Raw genomic sequence first — 19,726 nt, forward strand, 5'->3', positions numbered from 1 at the left:
GCTCATATTATTGTCAGAAACCAATTAGCAAGAGAAAAAAAGCTATGTTTTGAGTTTTGGTTCAAGAAGGGAGAACAGGAAAGGATATGGGATATAGAAAAAGGAATTCAGAAAGGCAAAGAACCTGATGCTTAAGAAAGGGGGCAGCCTTTCATGGCCCAGCAGAAGGCAATCAATCATGTTTAGTGAAAGAACATATAAACCAGGGAAGGGCAGATGGTAGGGTGAAAACAGAGTATTCATATGGCCCAATTCATTTCCCCCAGTTTTAAGTCCATGAATGCATTACTGAAGTCCTGTCCAAAATCTAAGGAGAGGGAGAAATTTAAAAGCAGTCATATGCTACCTAGTAGTTCTACCATCGTTTAAGAATTCACATGTGACCACTGGGCTGAGGAAACACCATATCAGCCATAAGTATAGGGATGTCTTGATGCTGTATTTTCAGTTTTCTTTAAACTAGATGGATTTTTCAGTAACGTGACTGTGTAGGACAAAAGGAAAGGCAGAAGGAAAGCAGTCTGAGGATGGGCCCAGGACACCAAGTGGGTCCCTCGAGTCATCATCCTCCCTACTAAAGAGCATATGGATTTGGCCCAACCCCTGCAGGAAAAGGCAACTCTAGATCCTTGCCCCACCAGGATAGGCTGACCCTGTGGTCCTGTGAATGGTAGAGCAGGGGCAGAGGAGGTGTTACCTCTCCAGCACTGTAACTTCGGAGCCTCTGGAGATGTTGTCGATGAGTCAGATGGTTGGGAAGACGACCGTTCTGAAGAGGGATTCGGGGGTCAATAAAAGTGGTAGCTCGACTGTTGTGGTCCACGAAGAAAGACTACAGACAGACCAGGAAAGAGCATACACATGAGAACCAGCCAAATGAAGTGAGTGATACCTAGGAGCACTCCAGGGCTCAGTCATCATGTTTACGTTTGCCCCTTCTTTTCATCTACTCAGAACTAGAAGGGAGATGCCTCTGCTTTTGCATGCTCAGGAGTTCAGTGAAGCCCCCCAGTCGCTGATAAACACTTTACCAGGTGTGAGTTACAGAGCAGAAATTGTAACACCTTACTTACCATGGAATATAAGAGAAACAGATCCTTTGATGGATAAGTCATTCTAGTAATTAATCATTTGGAGAGCATTTAGCTTATTTTTAAAATAAACACTCTTTTTTGATTATAGAATTAGTATAGTCTCATTGAGACATAACATAAAAAGGATAAAAACGTAGGAAGAAGATAACTAAAAATCATCCCAAATATTACAGTCTAAAGGTAATCAACAAAACGTTTTTGTGATTTTTTTTTTGTTTTCTCTTCAATGCAGATATACATCTATTTCCCTAACATCAACACCTACAATTTTGTTATATAAGATTTTTTCACATATTATTTTATGAACATTTTTCTAAGTTATTAAATATTGTTTTAACACAGAATTTTATTGGGTATATGGTATTCAGTTTGATGGATAAGTTCAGTTAGTTCAGTCGGTCAGTCATGTCTGACTCTTTGCAACCCCCTGGGCCGCAGCACTCCAGGCTTCCCTGTCCATCACCAACTCCTGGAGTTTTCCCAAACTCATGTCCATTGAGCTGGTGATGCCATCCAACCATCTCATCCTCTGTGGTCCCCTTCTCCTCCTGCCTTCAGTCTTTCCCAGCATCAAGGTCTTTTCAAATGAGTCAGTTCTTCGCATCAGGTGGCCAAAGTATCAGAGTTTCAGCTTCAACATCAGTCCTTCCAATGAATATTTAGGACTGATTTCCTTTAGGATGGACTGGTTGGATCTCCTTGCAGTCCAAGGGACTCTCAAGAGTCTTCAACACCACAGTTCAAAAGCATCAATTCTTTGAAACTCAGCTTTCTTTACAGTCCAACTCTCACATCCATACATGACTACTGGAAAAACAATAGCTTTGACTAGACAGAACTTTGTTGGCAAAGTAATGTCTCTGCTTTTTAATATGCTGTCTAGGTTGGTCATAACTTTTCTTTCAAGGAGCAAAGCATCTTTTAATTTCATGGCTGCAGTCACCATCTGCAGTGATTTTGGAGCTCAAAAAAATAAAGTCTGTCATTATTTCTACTGTTTCCTCATCTATTTGCCATGAAGTGATGGGACCAGATGCCATGATCTCAGTTTTCTGAATGTTGAGTTTTAAACCAGCTTTTTCACTCTCCTCTCTCAACTTTCATCAAGAGGCTCTTTAGTTCTTCTTTGCTTTCTGCCATAAGGGTGGTGTCATCTGCATATCTGAGGTTATTGGTATTTCTCCCGGCAATCTTGATTTCAGCTTGTGCTTCCTCCAGCCCAGAGTTTCTCATGATGTACTCTGCATATAAGTTAAATAAGCAGGGCAACAATATACAGCCTTGAAGTACTCCTTTTCCTATTTGGAACCAGTCTGTTGTTTCATGTCCAGTTCTAACTCTTGTTTCCTGACCTGCATACAGATTTCTCAAGAGGCAGGTCAGGTGGTCTGGTATTCCCACCTCTTGAAGAATTTCCACAGCTTGTTGTGGTCCACACAGTTAAAGGCTTTGGCATAGTCAATAAAGCAGAAGTAGATGTTTTTCTGGAACTTTCTTTTTCGATGATCCATCGGATGTTGGCAATTTGATCTCTGGTTTCTCTGCCTTTTCTAAAACGAGCTTGAACATCTGGAAGTTCACGGTTTACATACTATTGAAGCCTGGCTTGAAGAATTTTGAGCATTACTTTGCTAGTGTGTGAGATGAGTGCAATTGTGCAGTAGTTTGAGCATTCTTTGGCATTGCCTTCCTTTGGGATTAAAATGAAAACTGACCTTTTCCAGTCCTGTGGCCACTGCTAAGTTTTCCAAATGTGCTGGCATATTGAGTGCAGCACTTTCACAGCATCATCTTTTAGGATTTGAAATAGCTCAACTGGAATTCCATCACCTGCACTAGCTTTGCTCATAGTGGTGCTTCCTAAGGCCCACTTGACTTTGCATTCCAGGATGTCTGGTTCTAGGTTGGTGATCACACCATCATGATTAACTGGGTCATGAAGATCTTTTTTGTATAGTTCTTCTGTGTATTCTTACCACCTCTTCTTAATATCTTCTGCTTCTGTTAGGTCCATACCATTTCTGTCCTTTATTGTGCCCATCTTTGCATGAAATGTTCCCTTGGTATCTCTAATTTTCTTGAAGAGATCACTGGTCTTTCCCATTCTATTGTTTTCCTCCATTTCTTTGCAATGATCACTGAGGAAGGCTTTCTTATCTCTCCTTGCTGTTCTTTGGAACTCTGCATTCAAATGGGTATATCTTTCCTTTTCTCCTTTGCCTTTCACCTCTCTTCTATTCACAGTAGTTTGCAAGATACATAACAATTAATTCTGGTAACCTCTATCATCGGACACTTAATTTTTTTTTTTTTACTGCTTTAAAATAATGCTTCAATAAATACTTCCGTACACAAAGCCTTGAGGCATGTCTGATTAGTGTATATGTTCCAATATATAACAAATGTCATTCTTTAAATCTAAAATTAGATACCTTTCACAAAAGAGGAATACTTATTTTTTAAATAAAAACTTCTGTACTAGAAAATAATCTTTCAAAAACTCTCTTTTGAACAAAATGTAATATTTGGTATCAATATCTTTGCCTAATTAACCTCAACCAATTCTCATTTTAGATATGTTTAGGTGTCAGAAGTAGTCCAAGAAATTATATACAGATTTAGAAATTATTCTTGGGGGAATATGAGCTTATAATTTTGAGTATTAGATGTTACTGTATACGAGTCTTTTAAAGATCTCTATAAAATGTCTACAGGGAGTTGTTTCATAATGGAGATCAAACTACTCCCCACATGACAAAGGTAAATAACAACTTTCTGAGTATCATGTGAGTTAGTATCTGTGGCTGGTAATAAAATTTCCCAGGATAGCATCCCACACAGACTCAAAAGGGCTGTATGTCCAACAACATGCAGGGGATTGAAATGATGTCCCCTGAAACATTATGTTAGATTCTCAAAAAGTGATGACAATGACATAAAAAATTATTAGTAAAGAATTCATGTAAGTATGAAATGTGAGTGAAAAAACCCAACATTAACATGCTTACATGAGATTTTAAACACACAAACACAAGCTAAATTAATATACAGTAAAAGAAGACTTTTTATTATTCAATTATATGCCTTTTTAAGTTTATAAATTAAAGTTAAATAGGTTATATATATGTATATGTGGTAACTTTTAGTATAAATTCCTAAAAGTTGACTTAATAACTGGGTTAAAATTTAGGAAAACATTATAGATTTATTGACCCATATCAACAAACTATCTTCATGAGAACAGTATAGATTTATCATCTTACCAAAAGTTCATGAACTCTTTTTACGGACTTTACTAATGCTGAGTACTGGAAAGAACTCATAGAAATGCTGAATGGTAAATAATGATAAATTATAAGGGAAGCCAAACATTTTCTCCTAAGTTTACTGTTCAATTTCATCACTGGAGTACTGTCTACTTTGCCTGTTCCCTTTTTTTGTTGTTGGGATGTTAAGGTTTTCTTTATTTCAAATGTGCTTACTCATGTGCCTTCAAATTGCTTTTGATTTTTATTTGCTTTGTTTTCTAATACACAGAATTTTTTTATACTCTTATGTATACAAATCTCTCAATTATTTGTCTCTAGTTATAGATCAGTTAAATGTTTAATCATATTTTACTAGCTTTATTTTTGGTGAATTGTTTCTGAAAATTATTTTGGTACAATGTGAAGTTGTAATTAGACATTTTTCTCCAAGGGTTTATTTATCTAAATCACTCATTCCCTATTGTTTCATTACATATAAATTCTTATAAATACCATGGTTTCAGGAATATTTTATCTGTTCTAATGGTCTGTGGTAGTTTCACTGCTTCACTTATTAATGTCTGTAGGGCAAGTTTCCTCTCATTATTTATCTTCTCCAAAATATTCTTAGTTATTCTTGCTTATTTTCCTTTCCCAGGTGAACCGATATTAATTTGTTATTAAATTCCTAAATAGTTCTATTGGGATTTTGTTTAGAACTAAGACTACAATGATTTTAGACAGAATTCATTATGATAGTCAACATACCCATTTCCCAGTTCTGAATATAACATGACTATCTATTCAAGATTTTTCTTTCTCAGTAAAATTTTGTAGTTATCTTCCTTCAAAGACATGTAGTTTTTGTTAAGGTAGTTTATAGATACTCAATATTGAGTGCTTCTTTTCTTGCAATATTTGTAATCCATCATTGCTGGTACCTGTGCATGTGTGTGTGCATGCTGGTACCTAGGAAAGCTCTTATTGGGGTATTTAGTTTGAGTCTGTTCACCATATTTAATGCTTCTAATGAATAAATTATCCTTTTAGATATATCCTCTTGTGATTTTAACATGCAAATAATAATAATTTTTTCTCCTTTAGAGGGCTCTTTTATCTTTTACCTCCTTTTTTGTAATACAAGTGAGAACTTCCAAAACAATGCTAAATAAGATAGGGAAGCTGCAATATTCTTGTTCTTTATTTTGACAGGTAAACTACTAGGGTCTAATTGTAAAGTGGAATGTGGTTCATTACATCAAAGAGTCATTATTATGCCATGAAAACATTTCCCTTCCTACTTTACTATGTTTTATTTTTAAAATCTTAAGGTGTATTTATTTTTCATCAAGTACTTTTTGAGCATTTCTTAAAATGATTGCCTATAATTCCTCCTATAAACAATTGTTTAAAATACTAGAGATACTAGATTTACTAGTAGTAAATGACTCTTACATCTTTGGGAGAAAAATCTATTTAATTGTGCTTGGTCATTCTTTTAAATTATGTAAAATTCAACTTCATTTTTAATATGCACTTTTCGGAACTCAAGTGAATTTTGTCTATAGCTTTTTATTTTTTTAAGAAAAATTCAGATTTCCCTAGTTTTACCTGTACTTATCTATGCATTTTTAGTTTTATGCAATTTAATAATGTGCAGGTTCACATATCCATCACTACAGTCAGGATACTAAATAGTTCAGTCACTGTAAAGACCCTTCATGGCCCTTTTTTAAAAAAAAATTTCAAGAATGCTATATAAATGGAATCATACAGTATGTAATCTTTTGAAATTGATTTTTTTCACTCAATATAATTTCCTTGTGACTCATCCAATTTGTTACATGTATCAGCAGTTCATTCTTTTTTTTTTTTTTTTTTTAACATTGCTGGTTAGTCTTCTATGGTATGTATATACTAAATTTATGGCAATAGTTTTTGCTTTTTGTCCAGTTTCATTGGCAATGGAAGATGGCTTCATAAAATGAACAATTTCCATTTATTCCCATGTTCCAGAGTAAAGCACAAAGTTATCTGGGACTGGGTAATGCATTCACTGATACATTTTCCTAATTATTCTGTAAGTCCATTAAATTTTTTCTTTTTACCAAGTCAAATTACTCATTTCTTCTAGATTTTCTGCAGTATTATTTATTTAATTATATACGTATTTTCTTTCTTCCTTTTAAAAATTTTCCTGCACCTGTTAAACTTCATTTCTTGGTTTTATTTACTATTTTCCTGCAGTTCAGTTCAGTTGCTCAGTCCTGTCCGACTCTTTCTGACCCCATGGACTGCAGCATGCCAGGCTTCCCTGTCCATCACCAACTCCTGGAGCTTGTTCAAACTCATGCCCATTGAGTCAGTGATGCCATCCAACCATCTCATCCTCTGTCATCCCCATCTCCTACTGCCTTCTATCTTTCCCAGCATCAGGGTCTTTTCCAATGAGTCAGTTCTTTGCATTAGGTGGCCAAAGTATTGGAGTTTCAGCTTCAGCATCAGTCCTTTCAATGAATATTCAGGACTGATTTCCTTTAGGATGGACTGGTTGGATCTCCTTGCTGTAAGGGACTCTCAAGAGTCTTCTCCAACACCACAGTTCAAAAGCTTCAATTCTTTGGCACCTACCTTTCTTTATGGTCCAACTCTCACATTCATACATGACTACTGGAAAAACCATAGTTTGACTAGATGGACCTTTGTTGGCAAAGTAATATCTCTGCTCCTTAACATGCTATCTAGGTTTGTCCTAGCTTTTCTTCCAAGGAGCAAGCGTCTTTTAATTTCATGGCTGCAGTCACCATCTGCAGTGATTTTGGAGCCCAAGAAAATAAAGTCTGTCACTGTTTCCATTGTTTCCCCATCTATTTAAAAATGAAAAATTTTCCTTAGTTTAATTTATTTCTCTTCTAAAACAACTCTTACATTATTTTCTAATTCATGCACTTTTATTACTTTAAAATAAATAATAAATACATTGCTGCTTTATTACTGCTGCTTTTTTATCTACTCTAAGCTATTGATTTGAAAACTTATATTTTATATTTATTTTTCTTGTTTGATAATAAAAACCAGTGCTGCTAATCCTCTGAGTATAGCCTCTCTGCATTCCATGTTTTATTAAGTATCACTCACTTGCATTTTCAATTATTTCTTAATGATTTATAAGGCTTAATTTTATTTAAAATCCAACAGTCACACAGAGTATTGTTTTGAATTTCCAAATAGCAGAGATATTTTTTTTTTTTGATGGTTGCTTTTAATTCATTATTTAAAATTTGGCTTTATGGTCTGTGGCCATGGAATTTGAGTATTTTCTGCTTTTTTGCTTTCTTTGTGTTATAAAATGTTATCACTTAGAAAAATAGTCCATATATTCTTGAAAGGAAGTTATAAGATCCGTTTTTTAAAAAAATTGAGTTTTTTTCCAAGTATTTTATTCTTTTTGTTATGAGTTTAGATGGGATTATTTTTTTGCTTTCTCTTTCTAATAGTGCACAGAAAAGCAACATATTCTACATATTAATCTTATATCCTAAAAAAATTTACTCAATTCACTTATTAGTTCTAACAGATGTTTGGTAGAGACTTTAGAGTTTTCTATATATACTATCATACCACCTGCAAATAGTGAGTTCTACTTTTTTTTCTTCCAATTTTTGATGTTTTTAATTTCTTTTTCTTATCTGATTGTGGTGGCTAGAACTTACAAGACTGTTGTAAATAGAAGTGGCAAGAGTGGGCATCTTGGTGTGTTGTTTCTGGTCTTAGAGGAAAATCTTTCAACTCTTCACCACTGAGTATGATGTTGGCTATGGGTTTGTCATAAATGGCTTTTATTATATTGGGATATGTTCCTTCTACACCAACTCTGATAAGAGTTTTTATCAGAAATGGATTTTTAAAAGACTTGAAAAAAACATTTTGTCAAGTTCTTTCTCTGCATCTATTGAAATGATCATGTGCTTTTTTCCTTCCTTTTGTTAATACGGTGTATCACATTGATTGATTTGTGGATGTTCAATCATCCTTGCATTTCTGGAATATATCTCCTTTGATCATGGTATATGATCCTTTTAAGCTATTGTTGAAATTTATTTGTTAATATTTTATTGAGCATTTTAATCTATATTCATCAGAAACACTGTCCTGTAACTTCTTTCTTTTTTTTTTTCTGTAGTGTCTTTGGTTTTGGTATCAGGGTAATGGTAATCTTACAGAATGAATTTGGGAGTATTCCTGCCTCTTCAAATTTTTAGAATAAAATACCTAGGAATAAACTTAATCAAGGAAGTGAAAGACCTATAACTCTGAAAACTATAAAACTATAAAACACTGAAGGAGGAAATTGAAGATGACACAAAGAAATGGAAAGATATCCCATGTTCATGGATTGGAAGAATTAATATCATTAAAATTTCCATACTACTCAAAGCAATATACCGAGTCAATGCAATCTCTTTCAAAATACCCATGACATATTCCCCATAACTAGAATAAATAATTCTCAAATATATATGTAACCACAAAAGACTCAGAGTTGCCAAAACAATCTTGAAAAAAGAACAAAGGTTTCAAGCTCCCTGACTTCAGACTATTCTACAAGCTACTCAAAACACCATGGCAGTGGCACAAAAACAGACACACAGATCAATGGAACAGAAGTAAGAGCTCAGAAATGGACCCATGCACTTATGGTCAATTAATTTATGACAAAGAAGACAAGAATATACAATGGAGAGGAAAGATAGTCTTTTCAATAAATGATGCTAGGAAAACTGGATAGCTACTTGTAAAAAAATGAAATTAGATCATTCACTAACACTGTATACAAAAATCAGCTTAAAATGGATTAAAGACCTAAATGTAAGACCTCAAACAAACAAAAAAATCCTAGAAGAGAACATAGGCAGAACACTAACATAAATTGTAGAAATATTGTTTGGGGTCTGTCTCCCAAGGTAGAAGAAACAGAAGCAAAAATATATAAATGGGACCTAATTAAACTTAAAAGCTTCTGCACAGCAAAGGAAACCACTGATAAAATAAAAAGACAGCCTACTGAATGGGAGAAAATATTTGCAAATAATATGACTGATAAGAGCTTAATATCCAAAATCTATAAATAGTTCATATAGCTCAATGTTAAAAAAAAAAGAATCTGATTAAAAAATGGGCATAAGACCTGAGTAGATATTTTTCCAAAGAAGATATACAGATGGTCAATAAGCACATGAAAAGATGCTCAACACTGTTGATCTTCAGAAAAGTGCAAGTCAAAACCATAATGAGACATGTCACCTCACTCCTGTCAGAATGGCTAATGTGGAAGAGTCTGTGCTGTGCTAAGTTGCTTCAGTCGTGTCAGACTCTTTGCGATTCCATGGGTTGTAGCCCACTAGGCTTCTCTGTCCTTGGGATTTCCCAGGCAAGAATACTGGAGTGGATTGTCATTTCCTTCTCCACAAAAAGTCTACAAACAACAAATTATAGTGAGGACATGGAGAAAAGAGGACCCTAGTACATTGTTGATAGGAACATAAATTGGTATAGCTACTGTGAAAACAGAATGGAGGTTCCTCAAAAAACTAAAAATAGAACTATCATATGATCCAGCAATTCCACTCCTGGATATATATCCAAAGACAATTGAAAAAATTAATTCAAAAGATACATGCACCCCAATGTTCACAGCAGCATTATTTACAATAGGTAAGATATGGAAACAACCTAAGTGTCTGTCAACAGATAAATGGATAAAGGAGATGTGGTACACACACATACACACACACACACACACACACACACACACACACACACACACACACACACACACACACACACACACACACACACTGGAATACTACTCAGGCATAAAAAAGAAAGAAATTCTGACATTTGCAACAACATGGATGGATATAGAGGTTATTATCCTTAGTGAGGTAAGTCAGATAGAGAAAAAAATACTGTTATATATGTGATGCATGTTATCACTTATATGTGGAATCTAAAAAATAAAACTAATTAATGAATATAAGCAGAAATAGACTCTCAGACACAGAAAACAAATATACTTTTGTTTTGGTTGCCAGTGGTGATAAGGAAGGGGGGAGTGGTAAGATAGGCGAATGGGATTAAAAGATATAATCTACTATGTATAAAATTAATAATCAACAAGGATATATTATATGACACAGAGAAATATAGCTGCTATTTTATGATAATGGTAGATGGAGTATAATCTATACAAATACTGAATCACTATGCTGTATACCTGAAACTAATATTATATTTCAATTATACTTCAATTAAAAATAAATAAAAGTATATTTTTATTAAAAATCATATAAAATCTGCCATCTTAATTATTTTTTAAATGCACAATTTAGAGGCATAAAGTGCATTCTCATTGTTGTGCGGTCATCACCACTATTCATTTCCTAAACTTTTTAACTTTCCAAAACTGAAACTATGGTCCCATTAAAAGAAATAACTCCTCATTCTCTCCTCCACCCTGCCCCCAAGTTCCTGATAACCTCTATTTTACTTTCTGTTTCTATTAATATGACTATTTTAGATATCGCAGATAAAAATTGTATGCAATTAAGGTCAATGTCACGACTGATGCGACTTAGCAGCAGCAGCAGCAAGGTCAATGTAAGCTTTATTTTAAATGAAAGAATTAATATATGTTCCATTAATAGGAAAGTATTCAAATCTTATTTTGTCTATTTAATCTATTGAACTGATAGACATAAAACACATTTTCCTACTTTCTGCATTTCTTCATTTCCTTTGCATTTCTTTTATTTTTCTTTATTTAATATGCATCTTGTTCTTTGGCTCATAATGTATATATGATTATTGTAATTTAATTGTGCCATTGATGAATATAAAATCTTTCTTTGATCTCATTTTAAGGATTTAGGTTTCGGCTCTCCTTTGCATGATATTAATACACCAACACTGATTTTTCTGTTATTGTTTTCATACTATATTAATATTTATTTTTTTACTATTAAACATTCTAAATTATCTCTTAGGTATGTCTTTTTTAAAGCTGTGTTTGTTTGGTATCAAATCTGATAGCAGCTCCTTTTGGTAAGGAGATACCATTCCCTATGCAGAGTACTAAGTTTGTAAGGAGTAACAAGCTTATCCTATTTCTACTTGCTGCCACAACTGTTATGCTTGGCTTTACTGCTGTCATTTGATTTTTAGTATTATAATTTTCTTTGCTTCCTTGTGGATTCTTTTGTGTGTTTTTGATAAACACTGTATTTTGTTTGATTTTATCTTTTGTAGGAATTCAAGAGGGAAAAATCTTGCTTTAAATGGTACAATGATTGCCTTTTAAGTTTGTTAAGCAACTATATTTAGCCTTTGTTTTTCAAATTATCCACTTGACCTCCCCTTACACCCAACTAGGAACTTAGTACCACTTTCCTTGCCCTGCTCACCTACACACTTTTTGTTCCCTCATCTTTTTTTTTCCCAGTAATTTTCATTTATTTTTAATAATAAAATTTTTTCTACCTCATACATGATTGAACACATATTTTGCTTTAAAATTAACAGTCACAATTGAAGAAACAATGGTTTATTTTTCTAATCAAGTGACCAAGCTGCTGAATCTTAAGGCCTCAACAAGTGCTGGATCTTATTATTTTCACTGAACAATAACACCTTCTATTTTGATTATTCCTGTCTATATCAATTTTGTTTCTCCAGTGGTTCCCATTTGCCAGTCATGATAGATGGTTTAACATGGTGACTACTACTTTTAGGGGATTCTATCAGGTGAATCCTCATTTCCAGTGCAATAGCTGTTGGCAATCTTTCATCAAAAGTCCATCCATTAGGACTTCTCTATCATGGCTGGCCAAGGAGTCCTGTTTTGGCAGCCAGGGCTTCATTCTGCTGAATATGATGTTCCTGAAATTTCATAGGTATTTGTTGAGTCATTTTTATACACTTCTGTAAGCAATGTTCTGAACAGGTGGTCTCTTCAGGTTTTACTTCTCTTCTTGTAAAATCTTTAACACGGTCCAAAAAGCAGGTTTCTATAAATTTACTGTAGGTTCCAAGAAATTCCTTAAAATGTTTTTTCTGATTAGATTCTAGTATTTGTGCAGCCATATTAGTCACCTTTTTTGATGCATGAGTTTCCTTTCTGTTCTGGAAAAGTAGTTGTCCAATCTTTGCTTGAATGTCTCCAGTAAGGCCTGATTTCTTACTTAAGGATAGGCTCTTGCATCCAACACCATAAAAGGCTGGGGGGCTGTGTTGCCAGTCGACTCTCTGTTTCCTCATCTTTTTAATTCTGGTCCAGCAATACTGATCCAAATTGTTCTTATACAAGTATTCCATTTTTTTATACATATTTTCCCATACTTTATTAAGCTTTTTCAATACAAAGCATTATAATTTTAAATCAATTATTTACATTTATATTTGTGCATTTGGTTAATTTAAATACCCATCACCAAAGTTTTTTAATGCTATGAATTTCCCATTATTGATTTTCTCTTCTGTATCATTTGTGAGCCATCTGGAGAATGGCTTTTAGTGTTTTCTTAGGGCAGGCAAAAGAGTAGGGTGAGCCCTGAAGTCTTGCACATGAGGTTTTTCCCCTACTGTCTTCACACTTCAATAAAAATTTTTTTCTGGAAATAGGATTATTGAGCTGCAATCTTTCTCATCAATAACCTGTAGTCATTGTTCTGTAGGTTTCTACAGTTTGGTTTTATGGATGGGAAGTTTGAGGTTTGTCTGATTTTAATTCTTTTGTAAATGACTTTCACATTATCATGGCTGTATACTGATAAGATTTTTAAAGTCTCGGTTTAAAGACATTCCAGAGTAGCATTTATTTTAATTAATTTTACTAAAACTCAGTGAGTCCAATTAATCTGCCCACCTGAACAATCTGTTGTAGATCAAAGCTTTATTTTCAATATTTAATTAATAATTTAATATTTATAGTTAATATTTACTTATTGCTACTGTAATTAATTAATAATTAAAATTATTTTAATTTCTCCTTCAAGAATATCTATAAGCCTTTCATCCAACAGAGCCTTAGTGAGGCCAGCTATGTGCCAGACACTATTCTAGGCCCTTAGAAGTTTCATCAATGAGCAACACAAAGACCTCTGCTCTCAAAGAGCTTAAAATTCTGCTAGGAGAAACAGACAAAACAGTACACAGAACAAACATGTAAACTATACAGTAGTGCACACAGGCAGGGGATCTTAAGGGAGTTTGTGATATTAAATTGGTTCTTGCTGAGAAAGTGAGATACATTTTTTTTCTTTTCCTGGTTTTCATATATTTTTTTCACTTTATCCTTCACTGGTTGCAAAATGTTACCTTGTCTGTGCTTTGGGGGCTGCTTCCATGTTCATACTCTATAACCAGGATTCGATTTTACATAGTGTCATTTCTCTTCTCATTTATCCCTATGTGTTACATTTTGTTGTTCCATGAAATCTTAAACCATTTATCTAGCCCACATCCTTTTCTAGTTTTTAACTGTAGTAAGAACACTTAACATGAGTTTTCCTTTCTAATGAATGTTAAAGTATAAAAAAATAAAAGAAAAAATTTAAAGTGCATAAAGTACAGTACTGTTACCTATAGGCACAATATTGGATAGCTGATCTCTAGAACTTATCTTGCATAACTAAAACTCTATACCTGTTGAACAGAAACTCCCTACTTCCTCCCGCCCCCATCCCTCGGCAACCACCATTTTACTGTTTCTATGAGTTTGACTGTTTTAGATCTCTCATATAAATGGAATAATGCAGTCTTTGTCCTCCTGTGACTAGCTAATTTCATTTAACACAATGTCTTCCAGGTTCATCCATGTTGTAGTATGTCAGAATCCTCTTCTTTTTTAAGGCTAAATAATACTCCCTTGTATGTATATATCACATTTTCTTTATCCACTCATCCATCAAGAGACATTTAGGTTGCTTCCATATCTTTGCTATTTGATTAATGCTGCAGAACCCACAGTAGTACAGATACCTCTGAGATTTTGAGTTCAGTTCTTTTGAATCAATACCCAGAGTAGGATTGCTAAATCCTACGCTGGTTCTGTTTTCTTATGTCTGCTTTCCTGTGGCTTGTTTTCTATGTGTGGATTCTTCTTGCTCAATATAAGTCATGTGTTCTTGTGCTATTGTGTAGATGATAAACAGATATCTTTAAAATATTTATTTCTATTTTCTGAAGAAAATTATACTAAATAAGATATGATAAGGTAAGATAAGATATGATTTTTCTCAAGATAAAGATTCTGTTTTCTTCATGAAGTGGGTCTTCAGAGGCCTCTTATTATTTTGTTGTTATGTGTATATCCCTTAGTAGAGGCCACCTCCATCTCATGCCTGTCACTGACAAGCTGTCACCTGTCCCACTACTTGAGCCCCACCACTTCCTGGATGATAACCATCCTCCACAGCTCAATCTTGGAGCCAACTTGAGGTTCACATGCAATCTCTATTGATGTTGGGTAGAGGCTGTGTCCACCTTCCCCAGGTTTTCAAGATGACAGGTGAGTCAGATGCCATTTTGTCTTCCTTGTGGGGATGATGTGCATTCAAAGGCACCAAATAGCTCAGCCCAGCCCTCCCATTCCTACATGGTGCACACTAAAAGTGAAGGCTGTTGACTCTGAATGTGTTGACAAAGTGAGAAGCACGTTGGCTAAGTGAGGAACCAGAAGATGGTCTAGTGTTCTGGAACCTGCTCTGTTTCTTTTGTATAGAAAGAATGTTTCCCACACCGTGTTTCACTGTCATTCTCCCAGTGGTGGCCACATCTGGTAAATAAAAGTAGATTCTGTCTATGGTGGTTTCTCCACTACACAAGGCACCCCCTGCCAAGTTCATCCCTGACTGCAGAGTTGGTCATAGAGGTTCATTGTACTGGAGGACTTGCATCAATTAGAGGACACAATTTTTCCTCCCATATTCCAGAGGGCTCAGGCACTGGGACATGACAAAGTGTGGGAAAGGGGTTTCTGGTTCCCAGGGCACCGTGAAGCCCTATCAGCCGACTTTGGGGAATTGTGGTTTTGCATGGTCATAATCACAGAGGAAGAGAGCTGCACGATGCAGTTTCCTGTTGAGACACATGTTTGCTGGCAACGCTCCTGATTCTTTTGACACTAGAAGAGGGAAGGAGTCTCTCTACTAAAGTTTATAAAAGATTACACAGGGACGATTCCTCGGTAGCCTGTTTGACCTGCCCTATAAATATATTGAAGTGATTGATAGTGATTAAGAAAGAGCATTCTCACTTTAGCTGACTCAGCTAGACTTCTACAGCATCCCTGGGAAAGACCAGTTTTGGTTAATGCCACACAAAAGCAAAATGCAAGCCAGTAACACTGCATTGGCCCAATTCACCCTGTTTTAATGAGAACTGAAGGCTTATTAGGGAAATCACAATGAATAATTTAATAATGTCACTCCCATTTAACTAATAATTTCATCCTCTGAGAGGGAACTAAGGAGGCAAAACAATAGAAAGGTCATTGAATAGAATCTGGTTTCAAGTTTCAAATCTAAATTAAGACATATGGAGCCTGTAGTTCTCAACTGTATGTGAAACTGTCCCCCAACCCTCCTCCCCACCCAGGGAACACATAGCAATGTCACAACTTAGTGGAGGTGCTATTAGCATGGGTGGGCAGAAGTCAGGGACATTTGGAAACATTCTAAACATCAAAAGACAGAAATCCCGATGCGGATAGTTACCCTCCCTTCCTCCTGGTGGCCAATAGCGCGTCTCAGGAACAGGCTTTGATCTCCTCATCAACCTCCTTCCTCACCTGCTCACGGGTCTTCTCCTTCTTATGTATGGCCCCAGCAGCAATCACGCTCACCTTTCCCTGCTGGTCCGTTTTGATCTCCCAGCCCCGGGGCAATTCCAGCCGCGTGTCCGCGAACATGTTGATGAAATTCACTAAGTCTCGGTTGTGCTGGTAGCGTTCGAAATTGCGCGCATCCCGCCGGACTTTGAGGATCATGTGCTTCAAGCATGTGCTACTGGTGAAGACTCGGTAGGCACTCTGAGGTGGGGTCCAGGCAGATGGGGAAGGGAGTGGGGATGAGGAGAAACACAGACCAAGCATACTTTGAGCAGCTTAATGGGATGTGATGTGGTTGCTACACAGGGATTTATTGTGAGCCTTGACGAGGAGGGCTTGGAAGCAGAGATCTTGCTCCAGAAGTAAATACCTGCCCACCCTGAACACACATGGACCTCCTTGCATGATTCTACCACTGCTCCAGCCTTCTAGCACACTGTCCAACTCCCCTGCATCTCAAGTTCCCCTCCCCTTCCTCCCTCCCCAACCCACTCTGCCCCAGCCTGGTTCTGCTCCCCTGAATCTTCTTCTGATTCTCTGAGCATCTCCACCCTCTCCTCCCTGGTTCCTCCTCTGACAGCACAGGTTCATCCCTGCTCATCTTGAAAGTGTTGAAAGTGAAAGTGAAAGTCACTCAGTCGTGTCCAACTCTTTGCAACCTCATGGACTATACAGTCCATGGAATTCTCCAGGCCATAATACTGGAGTGGGTAGCCTTTCCCTTCTCCAGGGGACTGTTCCTCTTATCCAGCTACATAACAGGGTGTATTAGTTAAAGTTCCCTGTGAATTTTAGGGCTGACCTTCAAAGCTCTGCCACTGCTTTCTATGTACAAACGTGTATGTTTGTAGGGGTTGGAAGATGAGAAGAAATGAAGAAAGCTTCAGGAGTTTCTAGTTGTGCCACATAACCATTTTATGCTATCTGGGGCTGGTGGGTGTGTGTGGTTCAAGGAAAGACTGTTAGTAGCCAGAGCAGGCTGGGGGAGTGGCTCCTTCCAGCCCAGGGCCACCTGGTGCCCAGCTCAGAGAGCACCACTATCTAGCATTCTTGTCCTCCTTTGTGACTCACCCCTGTACCACTGGGCAGCAGCTCTTGATCTAATCACTAGATGTCCAAGAGGTTTCCTCAATATAACCTGGTCAAAAACTAGTCCCTCCTCCCCTGTCACAGCTCCCATCACCTAATCAAACTACTGTTGAATGGGGACACGACCACCTAACTCAGGGGCGCAAAGCAGAAAGGACTCAGACTTTCTTGGGTCCTCACCCTCCACCCCCCTCAATCATAGTGGTCCCAAGCATGATTGAGTCCCTGCAGAAATATCTCCTAAGCTGAGTTGTTCTTTCCCTGCTCCCAGACCCTTTCTTAGGGAAGCCCTTGATTATTGCTCACTTAAGCACTTGAACCAGCCTCTGGTCTTAGCCCCTCAGTCCCTCTCCCACAATTCTACCGGAGAAAATAACCTCTCAAACAGCTGGATTGTGTAACTGATGATAATGTCTGAGACTGCAGTTGGTTCTGGTTGCCTACTGAGGTAGATCCAGGCTCCTTTCCATGATGTACCAGGTGATTTGCTGCTATTCTCCACCCTCTCTTCCCACCTCTGCCTGTCACCACACTCCATCCCTGCTGGACCCAGTCCCAGGCTGGGTCCTTTCTCCCATTGCTTGGAACCTCTGCCCTGTCAACTTTCAACTTGCAGGACTCAGTCTCCTCAGGACTGCTCCCTGAGTGTCCAGAGCATCACCTGTGTTTCCAGTGCACTTTGTTCCTCCCAGAGGACAGCCCTGTCCTGTCACATTAAACTCATCTTTGCATGTCTGTTGCCCAACAAAATGGGGAGCTTCTGCTGATCAGGTGTCACCCTAATCTGTCTTTACATCTAGCACACAGATCTGTGCCTGAACCACAGGAAACATGTCAAATGAAAAAAGCAGTGACTATAGTAATATCAGGATATCAGGGGGGCTTTCCAGGTGGACTTCCCTGGTGGCTCAGATGGTAAAAGAGTCTGACCACAATATGGGAGACCCAGGTTCGATCCTTGGGTTGGGAAGATACCCTGGAGAAGGAAATGGCTACCTACTCCAGTACTTTTGCCTGGAAAATCCCATGGACAGAGGAGCCTGGTAGGCTACAGTCCATGGGGTCACAAAGAGTTGGACATGACTGAGTAACTTCACTTCACTCCCAGGTGGCACTAGTGGTAAAGAACTGGTCTGCCAACACAGGAGACTTAAGACTTGGGTTCAGTCCCTGAGTTAGGAAGATCCCCTGGAGGAGGGCATAGCAACCTACTCCAGTATTCTTGCTTAGAGAATCCCATGGACAGAGGAGCCTGGCAGGCTACAGTCCATGGGGTCACAAAGAGTCAGACACATCTGAAGCCACCTAGCATGCATGCATACCAATATCATGTCATTGCTTTCTTGACAATACCAAAAAAAAAAGAGAGAAAGCTAAATATGTAAAAATCACACTAAATTAACCATAAGCAGGTTATTTGATAAACTAATTATATGAAAAGGAAACCTATTTATCTATTTTAAAGTTTCTTTAATGAAAGTGATTTTATAAAATGATTCAGGTTGAAGGGAATCTGTCAACTTCCTAATTATGTCCCTTAAAAATTTTAACTATAATAAAAACGCATCTTTGTTTCCAAATACTTTCACTGACATTAACCCATTTGAATCTAATAAAAACCCAAAGAAGATATACCATTCCTAAATCTAGCTTTTCTCCTTTTGGGGTGACTCACAGAGAACAAAAAGGAACCATCTTTTTTCTCTTCCTCTTCCCTGCCCCCACCCCTCACCCCACCCTACCCCACCCCACCCCCTTGCCTGAGTTAAAATGCTATCCTCTTTAATCTATCCAGTGACTCTGCAAAGTTGTGTTTCGGGTCTTGCAGAAGCCAGGGCAGGCCCCCTCTGTGTGTGGGAACACTCACATAATTGGCGTGCAGAACAGTGAAGAACTCAGGGTTGGTGATGAATTTGACTGCTGGAGACTGTAGCAGCAAGGTGATTTTTTGTGAATTTACTGGAGAAAGTGACCCATCTCTTCTCAGATCTGGAAGAAGTGAAACAAAGCCACTGAATGCATTGGAAAAAGATCGTTTCAATCAGAGGACTTCTCTTTTGTGGCACTAGCAGCCTACAAGCCTTCACCAGCATTGCTGGAGAGGACTGTTGTTTTGAATGGTGATCCAACCAGTGTCACAGTGATGGCCACGTGTCCCATCCCTGTGTCTGTCAGCTGAGACTCATTATTTCCCAGAGTGCTCCAAGTAACTTCAGTTGGATCGAGTCCTTGAATAACTCGTCCCTTTTATCCCAATGAATTTTTCTTATTTTCTTTACAAGTTGCCCACCATAGCTGTGTCAGTTTGTTTGCAGAAAGGACCACAATCTTTCCTCTCCTTTCATCCCCATCACTATGAGACTTTGCAGCCTCTCCCCACGTTAAATCAAGCTTGCCTTGAGTTTTGC

The 19,726-nt window shown here is 37.3% G+C and overlaps 2 protein-coding genes and 1 long non-coding RNA gene across 7 annotated transcripts in view; 1 reads left to right on the forward strand and 2 right to left on the reverse strand.

Moving 5' to 3' along the window:
- Positions 1 to 19,726, reverse strand: part of HECW1 (HECT, C2 and WW domain containing E3 ubiquitin protein ligase 1) — a 471,951-nt gene that overhangs the window by 78,268 nt on the left and 373,957 nt on the right. For all 3 annotated transcript variants that reach the window (XM_081535334.1, XM_081535335.1, XM_081535336.1), the window contains 3 exons: positions 19,186 to 19,307; positions 16,245 to 16,430; positions 698 to 832 (listed from right to left, as the gene is read on the reverse strand). In XM_081535334.1, the coding sequence (XP_081391460.1) occupies positions 698 to 832; positions 16,245 to 16,430; positions 19,186 to 19,307 (443 nt within the window). The remainder of the gene's footprint in view (positions 1 to 697; positions 833 to 16,244; positions 16,431 to 19,185; positions 19,308 to 19,726) is intronic.
- The window catches only part of LOC145523996 (uncharacterized), a 63,239-nt gene that overhangs the window by 31,453 nt on the left and 12,060 nt on the right, over positions 1 to 19,726 (forward strand). The gene's annotated exons all lie outside the window — the stretch shown is intronic.
- Positions 12,218 to 12,484, reverse strand: LOC145523994 (mitochondrial import inner membrane translocase subunit Tim9-like). Of its 2 annotated transcripts, none has more exons than XM_081535337.1 (2): positions 12,352 to 12,484; positions 12,218 to 12,267 (listed from the first exon to the last, which is right to left on the reverse strand). In XM_081535337.1, the coding sequence occupies exons 1-2, from the start codon at positions 12,482 to 12,484 to the stop codon at positions 12,218 to 12,220; spliced, it is 183 nt and encodes a 60-aa protein (XP_081391463.1). The 2 variants fall into 2 exon arrangements, with proteins under 2 accessions (XP_081391463.1, XP_081391464.1); XM_081535338.1 differs by having other exon boundaries at positions 12,218 to 12,255; positions 12,343 to 12,484.

Source organism: Giraffa tippelskirchi, chromosome 10 (assembly GCF_054371585.1).
Source record: "Giraffa tippelskirchi isolate mGirTip1 chromosome 10, T2T-mGirTip1v1.2.pri, whole genome shotgun sequence".
Classification (NCBI taxonomy): Eukaryota; Metazoa; Chordata; class Mammalia; order Artiodactyla; family Giraffidae; genus Giraffa; species Giraffa tippelskirchi.

What these genes read in the sequence shown, in the direction of transcription:
- LOC145523994 (XM_081535337.1), bottom strand. Translation starts at nt 12,484, where the DNA reads ATGGCTGCACAAATACTAGAATCTAATCAGAAAAAACATTTTAAGGAA. An exon ending in AAGAGAAGTAAAACCTGAAG is followed by an intron (nt 12,268 to 12,351) that starts AGACCACCTGTT and finishes AACATCATATTC; the next exon opens with AGCAGAATGAAGCCCTGGCT.